This window comes from Carettochelys insculpta, chromosome 6 (assembly GCF_033958435.1).
Source record: "Carettochelys insculpta isolate YL-2023 chromosome 6, ASM3395843v1, whole genome shotgun sequence".
NCBI lineage: Eukaryota > Metazoa > Chordata > Testudines > Carettochelyidae > Carettochelys > Carettochelys insculpta.
This window is the reverse complement of record NC_134142.1, coordinates 103,582,394-103,604,058: the sequence shown is the minus strand read 5'-3', so window position 1 is coordinate 103,604,058 and position 21,665 is coordinate 103,582,394. Positions and strand designations below refer to the sequence as shown.

The 21,665-nt window shown below is 40.0% G+C and overlaps 1 protein-coding gene and 1 long non-coding RNA gene across 2 annotated transcripts in view; one reads left to right on the top strand and one right to left on the bottom strand.

The window, feature by feature from the left end:
* Positions 1-703: 703 nt before the first annotated feature.
* The window catches only part of PDE3B (phosphodiesterase 3B), a 175,945-nt gene continuing 154,983 nt past the window's right edge, over positions 704-21,665 (bottom strand). Inside the window, exons 11-16 of the mRNA XM_074997716.1 lie at positions 19,188-19,301; positions 14,585-14,778; positions 6,727-6,930; positions 5,802-5,963; positions 2,307-2,556; positions 704-1,928 (exon numbers count right to left, since the gene is read on the bottom strand). Of these exons, the coding sequence (XP_074853817.1) occupies positions 1,699-1,928; positions 2,307-2,556; positions 5,802-5,963; positions 6,727-6,930; positions 14,585-14,778; positions 19,188-19,301 (1,154 nt within the window). The 3' untranslated portion in view covers positions 704-1,698. The remainder of the gene's footprint in view (positions 1,929-2,306; positions 2,557-5,801; positions 5,964-6,726; positions 6,931-14,584; positions 14,779-19,187; positions 19,302-21,665) is intronic.
* On the top strand, positions 15,049-21,163 carry LOC142014714 (uncharacterized). The gene is made up of 3 exons (XR_012646021.1): positions 15,049-15,094; positions 18,904-19,007; positions 20,968-21,163. It is a non-coding gene; the product is annotated as an uncharacterized LOC142014714 (long non-coding RNA).

Sequence of the window (21,665 nt, the reverse complement as noted above, 5' to 3'; positions counted from 1 at the left end):
GAATGTTTAGACTTCTCATTTAAAACCCCTTAAACTCCTATATATTCTGCAATTCAATAAGTTTATTTACACTGCTGTGGGATATTGCAAATATATAGTAGTAACATTTTACATTCGGCATGTGCTGGCAAAGATGTAGACCTGATTAGAGAGAATACATGATGGCTACATCTACATTTGCATTCCTCTTTCGAAAGAGGAATGCAAATGAGGGAAATAAAAATGCAAATGAGGCACTGGTTTACATATCTCTTGCTCCATTTGCATAATCTCTTTTCAGAAGAAATTCTTTCAAAAAAAAAGTGGTGTAGATGGGGCTCTTTCGAAAATGAACCCCACCTTCGAAAGAATCCTTCTTCATATTTTGTTATCAACTTTGAAGTTCACGTGGTGAAAATTAGCCTAATGAGGTCCTGCATATGCATCGCAGCTCCTCATTGCTATTCCCCGCTCGGGCTGATTACCATGCCCCCTGGGGCTAGTATAGACAAGCCCATAGAGATGTTGACATTCCAATGATAACTCTATAATACATTCTTTATTCAATGTATGCGTGTTGTTTCACAACAGTAGTAAAAAGTTTGGAAGCTGTTTATCTCCAGCATGAGTGGTTTAAACTATGTTTTGTGGTATGTATCTATGCATGATTTCTAGTGACAAGGAAAATATACACTTGCCATTTTGAAACAATAGCTTTTTTAAAAAAAACAAAAAACAAAAAAAAAACTTTAATTCTCCTGAAGTTTTACATACAAAGAATAAATGAATTATGAACTTATTTTCTTCAAAAAATTAACATCTAACATTGGTGCAGTATTTTAAATTATATAAAATCTGCTGTGTGGTAAATCAACATGTTTTTAAACATGAATCCTGAGTAAGAGTGAAAAATATAGCATCATTGACTAAAAGAATAAAATCCCTTCATAATTAAAATAACTGAACAGTTTTTGTGTTCCACCACAGAACAGCAAGGCAATATATAAATGAGAGCCTTGTATTCAATAACTGTCGTGAATACCCACTGCAAACCTGAATATTTTCAGCAAAAAATAAAAACAGTAAAAAGCATCACAAATAGATGCACCTGGGATTTTTTTAAACCACAAAAATTAGAATTTAGCTTTTCTTTCACAGTCATCAATCAAATGGTTAAACCAATCTGCGATAACTGCATTAGGCAAATCATTGCACTGCATAGAGACCTCCAATCAGGCTTGTACTGTAATATTCCTATTGGTTTTCCTACAGGCACAGACTTCCTTTTTATATTCACATCCAAAAACAACATTCAGTACAATTCTCAAAATATTGTTAGGATCTACCCATTATTACCATGTAAGCAAAAAGTTCTGTCCACTTTGGTAACTCAAGTCACTGAATTATTTTAGAACTGGAGGTAACTCATAGAAAAAAAGAGCTGTGAATTCAGCAAGGCAGCATTATATCAAGGTATCTGTACACCAAGAAGGGCAGGGAGAACTTTGCATCATGGTATATGATATTCAGTCTTTGAATAAAGTTTTATATTCCATGTGGTAAAAGTGCATAGGAGTGGGATTCTTATGGAGCAGCAAGAATCCTCTCACAGTATTAAGGCCTTTCAACTGCATGTTAACTGTGTTAGTCTATAAACAGCACAGTAAAAACTGAAAATATGCTTTCTGCTATAGTACTGTACATCAGTCCAAAGTCCTCTCAACACGATTTCTCCTCCCCTAGCTGTCGTTCCTCTTCTTCATCTGCTTCCTCAATAACCTGAATTTCATCTGTTTGAGGTAAGGATGCATTTTCTGGCTGCAGTTTACTTCCTTCAGCTTTATTTTTCTCTTCTTCTTCAATCACTTTCTTCCACATTTTGTGGTTTTCACTCAGATGGTGCATTAGCTGGCAAACTATTCGCCTTCTGCCTTTTTTTCTTTGTAGTTCTGTAAAATTACAAACATACTTTCTCAGATCAAATAGGGTAATTCTCTGTTTATCAAACCCATATCCCACAGGGTAAACCAGGTGGAAGTTTGAACTCAACACAGCAAATAAGAAATGGATGCTCCATCACAGCAAATACTGACATTCTATCTTTAATGTCAAGTCTGTAAGGAAATTGGAAGATTGATTAATTTATATCACAGGCTACAAAGGTCTTTCTAATTTTAATTCAAAATTAATTGCAGGAGACATTTTTATTCTGTCTTACATACAAGTAGCCAAAGAAAAGCAAAAATACAAGTGTTATTATGTGTCAGTTCAACCAAGTTTTGCCACATCCAAGTCCGTTAAAAAACCCAATGTGTATCTTAACTTACTTTGACCAAAATCATCATCTATTTCTTCATCTTCACTCTCCATTTCTTCTCCATTTTCATCGTCAGCACTTTCTATATCATCCTCTTCTTCATCAAGCCATCGGCCTGGAAGCAAGCCAGCTGCATTGCAGGAATTACAAAGGGGGCCAACTATGTGAGTAATAAAAGATTCTTGTAATTTTGCAAGTTGAGGAGAAGAACGGTCCATGAAGGGGCTAACAGGTAATCCAAGGCTTGCTTCTTCATCACCCTGAAAATGTCATACATTCAAAATTACTGACCAGATATTGAGTGGATGGTCTTTGTTTTTCTTAAAGATTTAAAAAACAAAACAAAAAAAACCAACTAATCTGTTCTTTAGCTAAGATGACATGATCAACAGGAACAGCCGTGTTGGACGCTGTCATTCAGGGGAATGGGAGTAAATTCTTTGCTCATTTTCTTGTGTGGCATGACTGGTCACTGTTCTTGGCAAGGCTGGTGGCACTGTGGGGTCATTACTTCTCCCCCTTAACGGAAGGGCACAGAAGGAAATACCATTCACTCCACCTGCGTAGCTTATGTATGTAGGAAAGAGGATGGATCTGCTACTGATAAAACATAGTGCTAAATTACTTCTTTCCAGGAGGAGAGGAGAGAAGGAAAGGAATTGTGTTTAGAACTTCTGCTAATTAAGTTTTCATTACCTTTTCATTCAGTTTCTGTTTATACTTATTATAAATCTGAGGATTTACCACTCCTGTTAGTCACAGGATTCAACAGATTGCCATCTGATTTCTGGTTACTAAATAAAGGTAGCAAAACCTTCTAAAGCATTAAGTTATATGAAGGACCACTTTACTTTTGTATTGAGACTGGAGATTGACCACCTCTCAAGCACAGAGTGGCAGATCTTATTTCCCTTTATTTGCTGATATAGAAAACGTAGGTGGTTTTGTCTGACGTGATCAGGAGATGAGAACAAATGAACAAGAAAAGATTTGCATGCCTTTTGTACTCAGAATTCCAGGGTACGGATATGCATTCTGGAATCCTGAGGTCTCCACTTCCCTTGTGTCACAGTTATCCAGATGGGCTCCCTAGTTTAATGCAGATGCATTTGTGGTGATGGTTTTGTGTAGGAAGGGAAGAAAGAGGACTCTAATTCATAGGTGAGAGGGGTCTATGCCCCGTAGGAGGGAGGACAGTATCTTGACGGGTAGTCAGCATGGAGTTGCAGCTCAGTGAGTCTGGGGGCCTACTGGAGGACTCATGAGCACACAAGCCCTGAAAAGAGCAGTGGGGATGAGTTCTCCAGGTGGACTAGGGAGGCTGTGGGATGGAGCCAACTGGAGAGAGGCTGCAGGGAGTAGTCATTTGGGCCCTGCAGGCCCATATAAAAGGAGCTGTAGAAGACACCTGAAAGCAGCTGTTGCCTGGAAGTAGAAGGGCATGGATGATGTTACTAGATGGCTGAGGAAGCTAAAGGACTGTAGACAGCAGTTGCCAGAAGGGACGAGAGAGGCGCAGAACAGCAAAGGCTTCAGCCCTACCATATGGGTGAAGTGGATGGTAAAAGTTAAGGGCTGTGGAGAAGTGGCCAAAGGAATTACAGCACCAAGCTGAAGAGATGCAACAGGAGGCTGCAGGGCCATTGGGGACCACAGCCCACAAATGGAATAGCCATAGAAGGGGAAGTTAAGAGGTCCAGAGAAATGACTGGTGATATTGGACTGGACTAGATTTTGATGCATCATTTGAAGGATACCTCAACTGTTCAGTAGCCCTGGAAAACTGGCCAAAGAAGTCCCAGAGGGAATGAAGACATTACCTCCAAGAAGAGAACTCTGAGGGGGTACATCTCAATATCAGGGCAAAAATATGAAGACTGGGGGACCGTTTAAAGACTGAGCTTAGGGGAGGCTACAAGAAGATACTCTCTGATGTTCGTTGCAGAAGTGGTTTGTTTCCATTTCACATTCAGGCAGTATATGACCGAGCTCTTGGAAGACTCCTTGCAGGGGCTGGGGAGGAGAGAGAGAGAGACAGACAGCAAGAGAGTGTAGCAATACACGTTCTGCCTAGAATGTGCTCAGGAAGTGAGTGCAAACCTGTAACACATTTAAGCCAACCCTTCCAAAGAAGGCAACCAAGCAAGAGTTGTTAAGAGCTCTAAGACCAGCAATAGCAAGGCACAACCTAGGAGAGGCTTCAGAAGCAGCAACTTCAGGATCGCCAGTCTCAGGTTTGGTAGGGAACCTGGCAGCTACGACAATGTCCACTGTGGCACAGCTGCTGCAGGTGCTGCAAAACCTACTGCAGAGCGACAAGTATTATGGGCAGGTGTGGCAGGTAAGATGGATTCACAATGATACAAACCATGATTGTAAGGTCAGACTAGTTGTCATGAGGGCCTGTCACTTGGAGACCTAGATCTAGGAATATAATGTCCTGCTATCCAGAGTTTGAATTTTTCCTTCAAGTGATCCATTTCCCTGCAACCAAAACAAATTGTCCTGGAAGCGTAACTCCGAACAAAACATAGTTCTTTCAAAAGTCTACACATTATTATTAGCTTAATACAGCTTCAGAACTTCACAATGCAGAACAATGCTGCCTTTTTTTTTTTTTTTTAAAAAAAAAAAAGTAATTTACATTTAACATAGTCCTGTACTTTTTTTTTTTTTTGGTTCTCTACTGCTACCTAATTGCATACCTCAGGTTCCAAATGAGGTGTGTGATTGACTGATCAGTTTTTAACTCTGAGGTTCTATTGCAGTAAAACTACAATTAAAACTTATAAAACTATGCTTTTTTCAAAGAGTGTCTAGACCATTACAACATGGTCAATCTGCCAAAAACTTTTTGAATATTTGAGCAGATTATGCCCCAACAGAAACAGTCTCTGGTTGGAGACCATTTCCAATATCAATCTCTGGGAGGATGATGTGTATTTTTTTTTTACAAGCTTTATTCTTTATAATGTTTGATAAGCATTTACTGTGCATATGCAGCAGTATATTGCCCTCTCCTGTATGGGACTAGTATGACCCTGCAGCAGTCATGATAGGGATATTAGACTTTCTAGCTCTGATCCTGTACATACTAATGCAAATGGCTAATTCTACTGACACAATAGATCCATTATTACACGAGTGTTGACGGGCATATACATGAGTGTTTGTAAAACTTTGGTACAAAAGTGGAGACTTGGTGGAGGCAACTTCCTAAGGCAGAGGCTGATATTTTGTATCATTCTAAACAAAGGAGAAAAATAAATTAATGTCTGAGAAACAGATAAAATTGATAGGATTTTTTCAAGCTCATAACACAATCAAAATAACTTAAAAATGTTTTCAATAAAATTATCTGACAGGAATCATTCTTTAGAAATAGAAAAAAAATTAAATCAGTACCAAAAGGAATAACCCCCAAATAGCAAATGCTGTGTACCCTCCAATATATCATACATCATCAACTAGTTTACTTTTTTAAAAATATCCTTTCCATACCTACCTGCTCATAAAATTCATTAACAATGCCTTCTGTCCACTTCAGGTGCAGATCTCTGACTTTTGCTGGCCCATTAATATCTGCCAATTTGATGCATATCTGGCAAACGAGGAGGCGGTCATTCTCATTGTTCCATTCTATACCATGACTGTTCATATCATTGACCTGTTTGAACAACACATTATTCTTAACAAGCTTGGATACTTCTGTAAAGAAAATCTATGTATTACTTTATTTCATTTTTAAGTCATGGCAGAATATTGCCTGTTAGTGTTAATTTGTCTGTTATATTTTGTCTTGTGCAATCACATAGAGCTTTTTTTAAAAAAAAAAGAGAGAGAGAGAACAGCTATTACCATCAGTACACAACTGGATGAGAAGATAACTGTTTGAGCCTTAAAAAAAAAATGGACATGAATTGAAAAAACAGTAATCATCTACTATCAATCTTCCATTCTTTATAGGTTTGTACTGCAAGAGCGTGCCCTGTATTATTATCAGAGATTAGTATATTATCTTTATTCCCCATTTTTGAATCTTTAAAGCTATTTTTCAGTTAAGGTCATGATTTTTATATCTCTTCAGAGACCTGGTTTCATTTTTTTCTAAAATATACTCGCAATCTATAGTTGACATTTAGAAAATCAATACTCTATTTCCTGTTCAATAAAGGAAATATAAAACCGGAAGTGTTACATATTAGAGTGGAATTTTGTAATAGTCCTTTAGGGATTGTTCAACAATTTGATTTTTAAAAGGTTGTAACTACCCTCATTTATGCAGGATGAGCTTCCTTATGGTGTGCTGGCATTTAAAGTTCAAAATTTTTTAAATTTAACTGGTAAAAGCAATAAACTTTTAGTAACAATGCTGATAGTATCATGATCTTAAAATAAGCTGACTGCAAGCATTAACTTGTGTAACAAACCTTTGCATTAAATTCAGCAAGGAAATCAAAATGTTTCTTGAGATCTGTGGCGAGGATTGCTTCAATCACTAGAAAACGAAATCGTTTGAATTCCACATGATCAAGATTAGGTAGAAAGTTGTATTCTGGTTGAGATAAGAAAAGATTCCATGCAGAAGCAGCATGATGGTTTTCTAGGACTGATCTATCATTGTAGAGCACAGCCTACAAAGAAATGAAAAACAGGCAATTTAAAATTCAAAATTAAAAAAGGAAAAAGGTGTAAAGGCTAAATAATGATATTTTCTTTCAACATAGCTGGTAAACACTAAGCTGCATTCTACTTCTGGAGATTGAATTAAACAAAAGCCTTCTTTGGATGCGGACATGCACAGGGGAGAATAATCAGTCCAGTCTTATTTTTAATCCTGTAAATATTACTGTAAAATATCACAAACAAAAACATGTAAATAAATATAAAATAGGCTTCATTTAATTCCTTGCGTTACTGCAGTTAATATGAACTAATATGTCCACCTATTGTGGAGGAAACAGGGAAAGAATATGCAGAACTAAAGCTTAACACATCAAGGCAATTTTTACAAAAATTATTTTAATTTAGCTTTTACTTTTAATTTTTTTTTATTTTACCTTTAAAATGGCTCTCCTCTGTGAAAAGTTTGATTACACAGACTATTCTGAATGAATTATTGGCTAGTTTACAACAGTCCTCTCTGGTGGGTCCTTACAGAATAACTATCATTTGTTTAAAAAAAAAAAGATGGGGTAGTTTATTTATGCTTGAGCTTAATCCCTTGCCAGCAATTACAAAAATGGAATATTGCTGGAGGGGGAAAAAAATCAATATCCTGTCAAGACAAGCTTTATTTGTAGTGCTGGAATTTTGAATAGGAAATGTTACGTTTTGGAATAAAGGAGCTAACATAACTGTAAGCAATGAACAAACTCATTAAATTAATAACACATACAAAATAAAGTTCGAGCAAAAGCCAAAGCCCTTCATGGAAAAGCAACTAGATATTAAGTCATTTTAACAACGTTAAAAGTTTGTTGCATGTATCAAAGAATCATCCTTTGAAAACCACCACCAACAAATCTTCAATAGTTGAATCATGTCCTTATGAACTAAATTAGCAAAGGATATAAGATAATCTGCAATGGAACTGGATTTGTGACATAATTTACCTCTAAGATTTGAAAGTTCTTTTTTTTTTTATCTTGGAAATATCAAATATCAAGTCATATTTCCTTAGTTTTGTTAGAGGTCTCTAGGGGTTGCCACAAACACGTTCACTGTGAGTTGTAACAACTTAACTGAAGGGGTAGATGCTGAGTTTTCAGCAAAGATTTTGTTACCTCACCGTGTTCAGTCAATAGAGTTATATAGGTTAAGGAAAAAACAAAGTTCTTCTTAGAGTGCTTGCTCATATCTATTCAAGTTAGGTGTGTGCTCGTGTGTATGGCTATCAGAAAGTTTTCCCTAGCAACTAGCAAGCTGGGGAGCCCTGCTACTCCACTGCAAGTCAAAGAGTCTGGCAGCAAAGACAGACATTTGTATGGGAGTGGCAGGGAAAGGCTCTGTCAATGGTGAGCTTCCACACCATTTACCCATTGCCTTTTCCCTGCTATAACCTTTCACTACCATGGGAATCTACAAACCACAATATAGACACAGATTGCTTTTCACTGTGGCGTGTAACTACACATACCCTATATGTCACTATCAGTAGTGTGCAATATAAATGTACTGTAATATTTGGAATGAAATGTTCAGAATTAAATTAATATATTTAAAATAAATTCTATTCTAGGTTCAATTATTTTTATATACTGTATATGTTGCCTCTACTTGAAATTCTGTGTAAATGTAGGTTTTGTCACATGTGTTCTGTTGTACTGATTTTTCTGTTTTCTGACATTTTACCTGAATTCTTGCTTTGGTGATATTCAAACAAAGCTATAGAGATCAATCACAGCAAAAACTGAATTATTATTAATTTCTCCAATTGATTTCCATTTCTTTCACACAACTTAGACAACTTTGAATTTACCATCACGTCTCTTATGTCACATTTTGAACCAGTATAGGGGCATGGATTTATAACTTAAATAATGCCATAAAGTCTTAGGCTGCATCTACGAGATAAATTTGCATTTCAAGCTCAATATTAAAGCATGAGTGTCTTTGCATGTAATAGTGTTAACTCGATTTATTGAGCCATAATGCCAATCACAGAATATCAATATTATAGGATGGATATAGCATCTCTGTCAAATTTAAAATCTCCAGTCAAGGCTAGTATGGGAACACCATGTCCTTAATTTGAATTTGTTAACTTCCAAGTATGGCCACTTTGTTATGCATCTGCTGCCAGGTGTGCAGGAAGAAGGTCACAGTAAGCCCATGAAGTTTAGATTGCATTTGAATTAAAATCTGAATTGGAATTTAGCAGCCCACCCCTGAAAATAAAAAGGGTGTCCATTATCAAAAAACCCCTTTGCGTTGCACCACATCAGTGGCAGTTATTGGTAGCTCTGTACTGCAGTCATGAACACTCAGGGTAGTGATCTGACTAGCACTTCTCAGGCTCGCAAGAGAGCCCCAGCTTGGACCCACCAGGAGATTCTGGATCTCATTGTCACTTGGGGAGACCAGTCAGTGGTGAAGAGACTTTGGGTGGCCAAGAGAAATGCAGCCATCTATGATCAAATAGTGTGCAAGATGGCAGCCCGAGGTTACTCCCAGAACTCTGTGCAGTGCTGGGTGAAGGTTAAAGAACTCCATCAGGCCTATCAAAAACTCTGAGAAGCCAACCAGCGGTCAGTGTGGTTCCACAGACCTGCTGCTACTATCAACCTCTCCACATGCTTATGGGGAGTGATCTCGCCACAGAGCCCGGACTGAATTATGATACTTGTGGAGGCCCTGGTATGAATTCTGGGGTGAGCACGGAGGAGCAGCATGGCCCAGAGGAAGAGGGCAATGGAGAGAATGATGGAAGCAATGAGCAGGGGACATAGGAAGTTGTTCTGGACAGCCTGGAGCTCTTCACCATAGACCTGGAACTGGTGCCTTCCACGGTAGGTCCCTCCACAGCAGTCTCCTCTGGAGCAAGCGGTTCAGGTGAGTCTTTATTCTGCATGCTAGAAGCGGGTTGGGGGTGGATATAGCTATAGGGTTTTGCATTGGTACAGGTTTGCTAGCTGTGCTTCTGTGCCCCTCAGAACAGCATGTTAATGTTTCTTGAGATGGAGCGGTTCTCCTTTTTGGAGATCTCCTTGAAGACCTCATCCAGGCACTCTTGTATTTTTTTCCACGAGATTCTTGGGCAGGCCACACTAGTTGTGGCTTCCATGGTAGCACACCTTCCCATGCCAGGCAACCAGATAGCGATCTGGTGTCCTGGCACCATACAGCATTTTAGCAAATTTTCAAGGCTTTTGGTCACACAGGAGTAGCTGTTTTCTCCATATCTGTTAGTTTTAGGAGGCGATGTCTTTGCAACCTGCAGAAGCATGGGAATTCTGTTTTTGTTAACATGCTTCCTGCCTCTTTACATTGGGCTGCAGCAGCTGGTGGGTGCTCCATTCTCTACCCCACAACGAGTTTTGCAGCTTCTGTGGGGGTTCCCTCCCCCATGTTCTTTTTCAACCAGCATTTCTTTTCATTTTTTATTACCTGCCCCCCCGCCCCCCCCGTGTGCCATGCTGCTGCCAGGCTCTGCTGGGTGTTTCCCCTTCCCCCAGTGTTTCTTTTGATTTTGCAGGACTCCCAGGTGCCACACGGCTGCTGGGCCCTGCTGGTCATTTCCCCTCCCATGTCCCTGAGCAAGCACCATTTGTTTTCAATTCTCAGGAATCCCCCCCCGCCACACGGGGGATTCCTCTGCTGTGCTTTTCCTCTCCCATGTTCCTTTACATCCAGCCTTTCTTTGGACATTCTTTTTCTTTATATTTTTATTGTGCATCAAAGCCCCATATGCAGCTGTCCATTTATCACTGCCACAGCACACCTGGCAGCTGCCCCTGCTTTGCAGACCTTCCCATTCCCACCAAAAGAGGACTATACTTATAACTTAACATGTCCACAGATTAATGTGCTGGAGAAGTGATGGCAAGTGAGGTATTATGAAATGCACACTTACTGTCCCATCCTTAGTAACCTGTGTGTCCTTCAAAAGTATACTTTCAGTGATAGTATGCAGAAAAACCCATTCATTGTATTTCAAGGCACATTAAAATTTTGACCTTCAATTTCCAGAGCCAGTGTCCAGTGTTGCAGAGAAAACCCAGAGACACAGGAAGTGCAAACAAGATATGATCCTGCAGCACATGCACATGCAATGCACTCAGGCAGAGCACAAGAACTTGACAAAAGGACACTGCTCAGTGGCATCACATTACAGCTGAGTGGCATCAGAGTCAAGTAAACTTTAGTGAGAGAATGCTTGACCTGCAGCAGCAGTTATCAGAGATGAATGAGGCCGTGGCAAAGCATACTGAGGTTGCAGTAAAGCTCATTAATGGCCGTTACTGAGCAGACAGAGATCCTGTGCTCCCTGCTTCAGTTGCAGAGGGACTCCCAACCCAGCAGGGCATCAGCTGATACCTGCTGGCTGGAGTCCCCTGAGGGGAGGACACCCATCCCCTGTTGTCGGGGTCCCCGCGTGCAGTGAGGGCAAGGCTACCCTGTCACTCCAGCCGCAAAGGCCACTGCAAAAGGCTATTCAAGCACCCTTTAGAAGGCTTCTTTTTCCGGCCACTCAAACCACTCCTCCCCCCCAAAATAAAATCATTCCCTTGAGCTCAGTGTGATTTCTTGTCCTTCAGGAGTGGATCTGGGGAGAGGGAACACAAAACAGGAGGGTGGGGGGAGGATGCGTGCCATTGAAAGCACAGCTGGGCAATGAAACTCCCTTGTCCACAGCAAACGCACGGCTGAGGTAACTGGGGTAGGGGGAGGGGGCACTGAAGGCACATTACATTCTATGTACTGCAACTTAACCCCCTCCCACCAAAAAAGAGCACAGTTGATTTATTGGCATTAGGGCAGAGACAGACATAGGTACCATGTGTGTTACAGATCAGTCATAAATGTGTTTTTTAAAGCATCCCTTACTGGTGCAGCCTGAGTGTGGATACTAGTGGATGGCAGTGTAGACAGCTGTGAGTAAGCCTTGCCTAGTGCCACCACTTCAGAATTCCAAATAGACGGGAAGGTCTCCTGCCTCGATTCACATATGTTGTGCAAACTAGCGTATGTCGTAACAATGGTGGGGACATTAGCTTCAGAAATGTCCAAATGAGTCAAACATCTGAACCTCGCTTTCTAACTTCCAAAGGGACATTCCATGACCATTCTGCATCTGCTCAGTCTGTGATTAAAGTTTTCCTTGCTGGGGTCCAGGGCTCATGTGTAGGGTTTAATCAAACAGGGAAGCAGAGGGTAAGCAAGGTCACCTAATATAACAATGGGCATCTCCATGTCACCCACCTTGATTTTCTGACCAGGGAAAAAAGTCCCATTCAGGAGCTTTGCAACCCCCAACAGTCCCAAATTTCAGAATATGCACGTCATGAACCCTCCCTGACAAACCAATGTTGATGTCAGTAAAATGACCTTGGTGATCTACCAACCCCTGCATGACCATACTCTGAGGCCAGGTGGGGTGGAGCCACGATGGGGATGTGCACTCCATCTATTGCCCCACCGCAGTTAGGAAACTCCTGGGCAGCAAAGCCATCCATTACGGCCTGTACATCTCCCAGGGTCACAGTCTTCCTGAGAAGATGCCAACAAATTGCATGGGCCACCTCCATCACCACAGACCCCAATGTAGATCTGCCCACACCAAACCGATTTGCCACTGACTGGTAACTGTCGGGGATTGCAAACTTCCACAGTGCAATTGCCACTCACCTCTGTACCATTAAAGCCTGCCTCAATTTGGTGTTGCTGTGCTTCAGGGTGGGCACCAGCACATCGCAAAGTTCCATGAAAGTGGACTTGCGCATGCAAAAGTTCTGCACCCACTGCTGGTTGTCCCAGGACTTCTAAACGATGCGATCCCAACAGTGCGTGCTGGTCTATCGAGTCCAAAAACGCTGTTCCACTGTCATGAATGCATTCAGGGCAGCCACCAGCTCTATGTTCTTGGACCACAGTTGGCACAATTGCTGTTTGAAAACACCATCCTCCTCCTCCTCATCAGCAGGACAGACAAGCATCATTGAGCTTTGGAATTGAAGGACAAATTGCATGACAGACTTCGTGGCTGTTGAAACGATCAGTGCTATGAGTTACAGCGTTCATGGATCCATGCTTGAGCTGGAATGCTGCAGCAGGAGATGATGCGATCTCCAGTTCTTTTTTCGCACGGTTAGTGATGCAGTGAATTCTGGGGTAGTGCTTGGAATTCTGGGATCCAATATGGAACACTCACAAGCAACCAGCACTAAAGCACTGTGGGATAGGTACCCCACAATGCAGTGCTCCTGCTGTCAAACTTGCAAGGGGCAATGGAGATGTGGCGATTCAATGCAGAGAAAAGGTGGGTCGAGTTTCAAGAAGCTTTGTGGACACAATCTTGATATTAGGAATTTGAATAAAGTATTAGAATTTATTATATATTGATTTTTCTCTCAGTGTAGATGCAGCCTTAGGTGAGTTGCATGTGAACTGCACCTACCACTACTCACCGTGCTCCTGATCTTAAAAGTGAGTATGAAATTTGGTGTTCTGTCATTGACTGTCCAGTTAGACAGCAAAAACTTAAATACTGTTTTTCTGATCTGTTCAAGAACTTAAAATAACTGAGCTTGGGAGACAGTAAGTTTCTTAATATAAGAGGCAATGACATCAGCAAAAAGATTGTGTGTATTGTCTCTATGTGTTGGCAAAGAAGAACTATACCCCAACATTTGGGCTGACATAGAGAACAGAAAAGAGGTTTTGTTATGAATCACAATTGGTGTACAGTACAGTCACTTCATATATAAATCAAAATATAATACACTGTTTATGATTGAAAAGCTAATTAAGTAGTATAACATGTTCCCTTCAGCTGCATGAAAAGTTAAAATAAGCAGATATGTTATTATGTGGGTAATTTTTGGATATATTCACTTGTCAAAAACCAAACATTTAGAACAAAAACTACAATCTAATACAAAATCTCCAATTTCTTGTCGGACCATGTACTTAAAATAGCAGTCTGATCTCCTCCTCCTCCATAGATCTATGGGATATTTGCAAGGGTAAAAAGAAAAATGTTGGAGGTACAAAAAATATAATTAAGTTTAAAAGTTTCATATTTTTGCTTTTCTTCCGTCTTTTCTTACATAAATACTATTTCCCTTTTGTTATATTGTCTCGTATTTATTTCATTATTATGTCTTACCTCCCTCCTTTTATTGTGTATTTCATTTTCTTTGAAAAGCAGCATCTTCCTTCTCTTTAGTTTCTCATATTCTTCTGCATTCTAGATGGCAAGGCATCTTTGTTCTTTTTCATGTTATATTGTCTTAGCGGGGGTAGCCATGTCAGTCTGCATCTAAGAAGTGGGTCTTACCCACAAAAGTTCATAACCTATTTGTTGTTTCTGATGTTATGTTCTCCTTTTAGCATCTTTCTAGCCTGCACTTCAAATTCACTACTTTAGAGTTAAAAAGCCACCTAGTCAACACAAAGGAATATAAACTAAAGCATTTTGTTTTGAAATAATGGCAAAGAGCACCAGTGACACTATAAAGTCCCAAACGGCAGCCCTATATGTTGCACTTGTCCTATGGTTAGTTACATTACATATCACAAAGCTGGAAAGTTTAATTTTAGCTTTCCAGAAAAACCATTTCCTACCTGAGGTGCATTTGTAGCCACTAGAAAAGCATTTGTACGTCCTGGATGATCATAATCGTGCATGGCAGCTGCTACATATAAAGCCATCAACTCCAGGGCAGGAATATTTGATGCCATGCATCCATAGTTGTTGTCAACAATGGAGCAGCTCTTTGAAGAAATGTAAGTGACTCGACCTGTGGTAGTTTCACTCTCTGCATATAAAGCAAAATAAAAACATCAAAATACAATGTTATTCAGGAATAACTTTTTATTAATATTTTCAGAACTACATTAAAATTCATTATACAACAATCTATGAATTTATTAAAATCCACAGCCATCATTGTGGTTTTGAAGTATGTTTAACATTAAGTGCGTATTAATGCATAAATATTTGGATATATTGCAGTCAATCTATTGTTATATGTTTCTACATAAACAGATAATTAGAAGAGATTTTGGAGTTGCTAACTTGTGGAAAAGTAACAATCAAGAAGGAAAGTCAGAATTTCAAACTACTGCAAGCAGGTAAAAATTGTGGCTGTCAAGATGTTGAGAGGGTGGGAGAGGAGAAAAACACCTCAACATGATGTTCTGTAGCCTACAAACAGCTGTGCTAAACTGAAAGCTCACAATCCTCAGTTCTTTTGGACTGCTGATAATATTTATGTACTCTCCACAACCCTTACAATGAGCCAAGATCTCATACATCACAAGTGGGATGTAACTATCATTCACCTGTTTCTCAAGTAAGAAATGAGAGCTTGCACAAGATCACTTCAGCCAGAGATGGGAACATAACCCATCTCTCTCATATAGAAGAGTCAAGGCTACTTTGTCACACAATCTTTAAAAAAAAAAAGAGTGGCAAATCAGGTATTTCTGTAACCAACAAAAAACAAAACAAAAAAAAACCACGAGACTTCATGGAGTTAGACTACTTTGAGTTTTATAACTCTGCTACTACTTCCATTCTTGCACATCCAGGATCAGTCACTGCACATGACCCATACAAGGATATTGCTATGTAACCCACACACCTACTAGGTGTGGCACCTAGGCCACTTACAATGAGAAAGAATGTGTCTCCTCTACCACAGCCTTAAGATATTATAATCTGCTCTGAGACTAGCTAAACCAATATCACTAACACTGAGGCTACCTCTACGCTATAAAATAAAGTCGACTTTATCAAAGTTGATTTTGTAACACTGGGTTTTATAAAGTTGAAGCTGAGTTTCTGCATCTCACCAAAAAGTCAATTTAGTTTGTCCCCCACTAAATTGCTAATGTTCGACTGTTGCAACAGGTTCCCACAGTGCACTATCCCACAGTTCCCTCAACCCAGCACCATAGTGGGTGTTTTCCTCTGGTACATTATGGGAAAAATGCCCCACAAGTGCTTTTGGGTGTGTGATATCATCTTCCCACACTTCATTGCCCTCATTCCCTGCCTGTTGAAAGCAAATGGCCTTTTTCAGAAGGAAAGAAGGAAATGCACGGAGTCCCAGGTGACAGAAAACCAAACAGGTGGGCTTCAAAAGGTGACTGAACCATATCGACAGGTTGCTTAACTAGTTTTTCCGTGGTGAAAGAAACAGTGGAAGAATCTGGATCCATGTGAATAGGAAAAAACTTATTATTATTCACAAAGGAGGAAAGTAGGGAATCCTAAGGGAGAAAGAAAAAGCCAAACACGTGGTGGACTTCAGAACCTGAAACATCCTTTGCAAATGTGCTCTGGGATCACCCAGCTGACTGCCATGTCAAAAGGTCGCTCCATTAGCTTTTCCTGAGGGAAAGCTCAGGCAGTATGTCAGGACACTATGATAACAGTGGACTAAAACCAGATCACATGCAGAAATGTAGGGAGGGAATCAGGTGAAGCACCCAAATAAGCAGTAGTAGCACCTAGGTGACTATGTCATGTCAACAGGTCACTCAACTGGTTTTTCCCCGGTGAAAGAAAACCCTTCATTTTACATGCAGAAAAGTAGGGAGGGAATCAGAAGCACCCAAATGAGCAGTGGGAGCACCCAGCTGACTGTACCATGTACCCAAACAGTGGCATGAAACAAACTGGGTCCATGTGACTAGGAAAAGAGCTGTGGGTACACCCAGCTGACTGTGCCATATCAACAGGTTGCTAAGCTACTCCTCTCCCGCACCACCCCTGGTGAAAATAAATACAGCAAGCAGGCCACTGCGGAGACTTTGGCTCCCCAAAGCCACAAGGTTTGGAAAGGGAGAGTACCGTAGCAGGATTTGGGGGCAAATTGGTGTGGCTGAGAGCCAGCCCCCACACAAAACTCAGCTTGCGGGGGCCATCTGAGGGACCAGATGACATGGTGCAGTCACTTGGTTTTTCATTAGATGGGGGTGGGTGGGCTGCCTGGCTAGCTGCATAGTGTAGTGGGGGGGCTAGACCACCAACTTCATGGCACCTGGGGAGGCTAGGGGTCTGCCTTCACCTCACTCAGGGCAGGATATGCCATTGCTGTGCTGTTGTCTGGTTCCCAGAACCAAGCCGCCATGTGGTGTATTGGGGTGAGAGCTAGCTAGCCAGTCGGCCAGCTGAAATGCAATCCTGGCTGTCCTGATGGCTCCATGCGATATATTAGCATGAAGTAAAACAATGGTTTCCTCATCACAGATTAGAGAAGATCACAAACATGGGAGATAAGATGCAGAATCTAAACATGAGTTATGACTGTGCAGTTGGCTGAAAAATTGTTTGAAGAGCTCAACAGCATATCACATATCTGAAAAACAAGCTTCTGTATATTCACAGAAAAACATATTTACTTGTGAGACACGTTCTGACATTAACGAAGGGTCCTCTGGCACCTTATAGACTAACAGGAAAGTTCTGAGCATGAGCTTTCGTGAGCAAAGACTCCCTTCATCAGATGCATCTCATGAAGTGAGTCTTTGCTCACGAAAGCTCATGCTCAAAACTTCTCTGTTAGTCTGTAAGGTGCCACAGGACCCTTCGTTGCTGTTACAGATCCAGACTAACATGGCTACCCCTCTGATTCTGACACTGTTACTCACCTTACGTAGTAACTACCAAAATCAGTGGACTATCTGTGGAGTAAGGTACTACTCAACATGAACATGGGTGACAAGAATCTGGCCCTAATTAAATATTTTGCTGCTGAAAGGATGTCTAATTAAATGACCCTGGGGATTAACTTGCTTTGGCAAAGCTTTCATGCTAAAAATAAACTGCAACAGAACAAAAACAGCTATTAGGAACTGTTTGTTCAACAATTTGTAAGGCTACATAATTTAAAGGTATAGGGAATCAATATTCACTGCTGTTAAAGAGATCTAAATAAAAGGAAGCTGTGAAGTACTTGCTGTTCTACTCCCAGGCCCATCCCTCCCCAGCAAAATAAAAAAGCCTATTAGATTTACACAATTTCGACTATATATGAGAACTGATTGAAATTTTTCCCAACTATGATTCATAGAACTAAATTTTCTAATGAAATCAGTATGATTTAGTAAATTAGTATAGATTCAAAAAAATTTTTTAATCAAACTCCACTTCCCCGCCTAGCTCCAGGGACAGAGAAGGGTGTTGGTATTCCCTATTTCTATAGTTCCAGTGAACATTGCTTTTTCTCTGCCTGCCTGAGTGTGGATGGCTGGTGTGGAAGATTTTGAACAGTAGGGTTGGAAGGCTCTTCTCAGTATCCGTGAAGTTGGTAAGAACATTCCCTTAGGGTATCCAGGAAGGCCTCTCCCCTCCCCAGACCAACACCACCAAACACTGATTTTGACATCCCAAAATGGAAGTTTGCTTTTTAAAATCCATTCTTGCACTTCCCCTCTGTTTTAATATTCTGGACCTCTTCAAGATAAAACTCTTGCAAAATGTCAAAAGTGCTCACAGGAAGAGCTCCTCCCTTTTTGAGCAGCTCTATTAGATACTCCTTAGAAAGCTAAGGAAGGATAGTTTATAATTTATAATATTTTAAAGAATGTACTAGTAGTATTTAGTGTTTTTTTTCCAAGACTCTAAATTAAACTCATGGCATCACTGGAATTGAGCTTTCTTGTTTTGTTTTTTAGTGGAGTAGTATAAAAACAAAAAAATTTATTCAACTGAGCTTCAGTGAAAAGATAAGCATCTGTATATGCTAAATAAAACAGGATCCTAAATCATTCAGGACAATCTAAATTTTACACCAGAATCATTAAGCAGAATTCCATTTGTGTTGTTAAATTGTTTAATCTTGGTATTTTTAGTCTGAGATGTTTAAATTACTTATTAAATAAAGAAATATTAACCTAATGTATTTCCGTTACTAAAAATATGCTGACTGCAGCAGAAGATGTGGGTCTCATTCAGAAGAAAGCTTATCTCAGTGAAACAGTATTCTTGGCTAAAGAATCAAGCACATCAGCAACTGTTCAGTTATCTTAAAATCAGGTACATACTGCTTGCAAATGGCACATATTGTTACTGTTTTATCTTTCAACTTTAAAATACTGAAGACTTATTAAAGGAAGGGGATTGGATTACAGTTCAATTTATCCATGGTAATTATTCGAGTTTGATTAAAATATCCTAACTGAAGATAGAAAAATAAAAATTTATATTGATACATACCCAAGTCACTTTCCATTATACGGCCACTGTGAATTTGCTGAAACCCAGGAATGGGTTGTGTTGTGAGATACCATACTGCGTGAAGAACATCTGTGGCATGTATACGATTGTGATCTAAAAAATCAACAAAGTACTCATAAATTACAAGTTCTTTATACTGTTTTCTCTCAGGAGAGAAAATATTTACAATGTCTAGGAATCAGTTTCCATTTTCAGAGAGTCTTGTGACTTTTCTTAAGGAGAAACTAACATCTCCGTTGTTTGTAGCACGAGTTTGAAATTTGGTAAGGACAAAGATCTACAGGCATTCGTTTTGCTTTTGCTATTAAATTCCATTCAGATCTGGGTGAACTATAAACTGTCATACTGTCATTTCCCTTCTCTTGCTTGCATTCCTGAGTACAATTTTGGCAACATGCCAACATAATAATTTAATGTGTATACTTTAAAGATTCAGGCCTACATACAGGGAAATAAGACTATGCTTTACAACATACAATTTTTATATTTTTAAACTACCATTTACATTTAAATACATTTTAACCCATACACATCATACTACCAAATAAAATTGACCAGAACAGTGACTTTTAATTTAATTTTATTTTCATTAAAGCTGTGGACAAATACCACCAAAAACAGGAAATATAAAAAGAATGAAAAAAGAAACAATGAAATTGTCATAACAATACTAGACTAATTGCCCACATAGCCGAGTATTCTGTCTGACACACACAATGCAAGAAAAACAAAATGGGAAATTATTAAATGGCTAACCTACAGGGAAAGTTTATTTCTAATGTTTAGATAGAGTTGGTTTATGACCTGAACCTAGTCTGTTGATGGAAACACTAATGAGATCATTGCAGCATTCCCTCTCAATGGAAGCCACAGAGAGCTGGAGGAACTGCCATGGCTGGGGCTGCCACGTGCTCCTCCCACCAGGGGTGGGGCATGTTTGTGAGTGCCACCTGCCTGTGTATGTGCCCCACCCCTGGTAGGAGGAGCGTATGGTGGTTCCAGCAGCAGTGTCTCCTCCAGCCACTCTGGCAGCTCTAGCCACGGCAGCTCCTCCAGCCACTCCAGCAGCAGCGGCGGCTCCAGCCGTGGCAGCTCCTCCAGTGGCTCTGGCAAGTCACTGGCATTTACTTTCAGTGGGGTGGGAGGCTGGTGGGCAGTCCATTATTTCAGAAGTCTGATAAATCAGGATCTGGTGAATCAAGGGTTTCCTGTACTTTATTTACCAATGACAGCAGTATTATACACTGAAAACTTCCACTGTATTTGCTGTATCTATTTCTATGTATTTTCACTATTCTGTACTTATGGTTAAAATGCCAGTTATTTGGATTATTTGAGAATTTTCTGGATAGAAGAATGCTGGATGTAAAGGAGTTACTGTACATGGAGAATAGGAAAATGAACTCAAAGTGATGTCAACTGTGTTTTAGTTGCCCAGTGCTGAGATTAGAAATATATGAAGACAATGACAACATGAAAACAGCTACTAAAGTTACTTTTGCTAAAATCAAATGATACCTTTATTATTGAGAGCTACCTATCTCAAACTGATACACAAGTTAATTTGTTTCTATGGATTGTGGCTCTTTTAATCTTAGTCTAATAAAACAGAAAACTATGGAAGAGAAATGTTTGCAGAATCAAACTACTGTTAAGTTCACAGTAAGATACTTAATTTTCTGTTTATCAAGAGATAAAAGGAAATCCCTTCCCCTTCATCCTGCTTACTTACACTTTACTGTAACTGTCATTCTTCCAGATGTTCCATGCATGTGGACCCCTTTCATAGCATGTCTGTAGCCTCTGTACAAATGTTCAGACGTTTTAAAAGCAGTGTCAACTAAGGTTGCAGTTGTAGTCTTCATGCTCTCATACTCCATTTCCAAGAACACAAAGGACTGAGTAACCCTGCCACCTGAGTTCCTTTTAACCACCCTGTGTCAGAGAGTTGGAACAACATGGTTTCCTTTCTTGTACAGACAGTTTACTGTTAGTGTGAAATTTTCATTTATTTGTATCCAGGAATAAAAGTACTGCTACTTTGAAAAACTGTAACTAAGTAAAAGTTGCCATGTTCTTTTGGGAAACTACTTAAGTAAAAGTACAGATGTTTTACATCTTGCTTGTATTCAAGTATCCAGAAGTATAAAGTGGCCATCCTATGGAAATCTATGGTTAACCACCCTAGTTCTCATAGGATACCATTATTTTATACACACACACAAAATATGCATGTGTGTGTATACAGATACATGAATATACTCATACGTGTGTGTGAGAGAGAGAGAGAGGGTTTATCTGGCGAGGCTGAAGTGTCCCTGGCCTGCGGCACTCCTGGGCTGGGCCACTGTGGAAGAGGGCTGCTCCAGCTGCACTGGAGTGCCCTTCCCCCACAGTGGTGCCATAGGCAGGGACAATCCAGCTGGACCGAAGCAGTCCCAGTCCCTGGTACTCTGA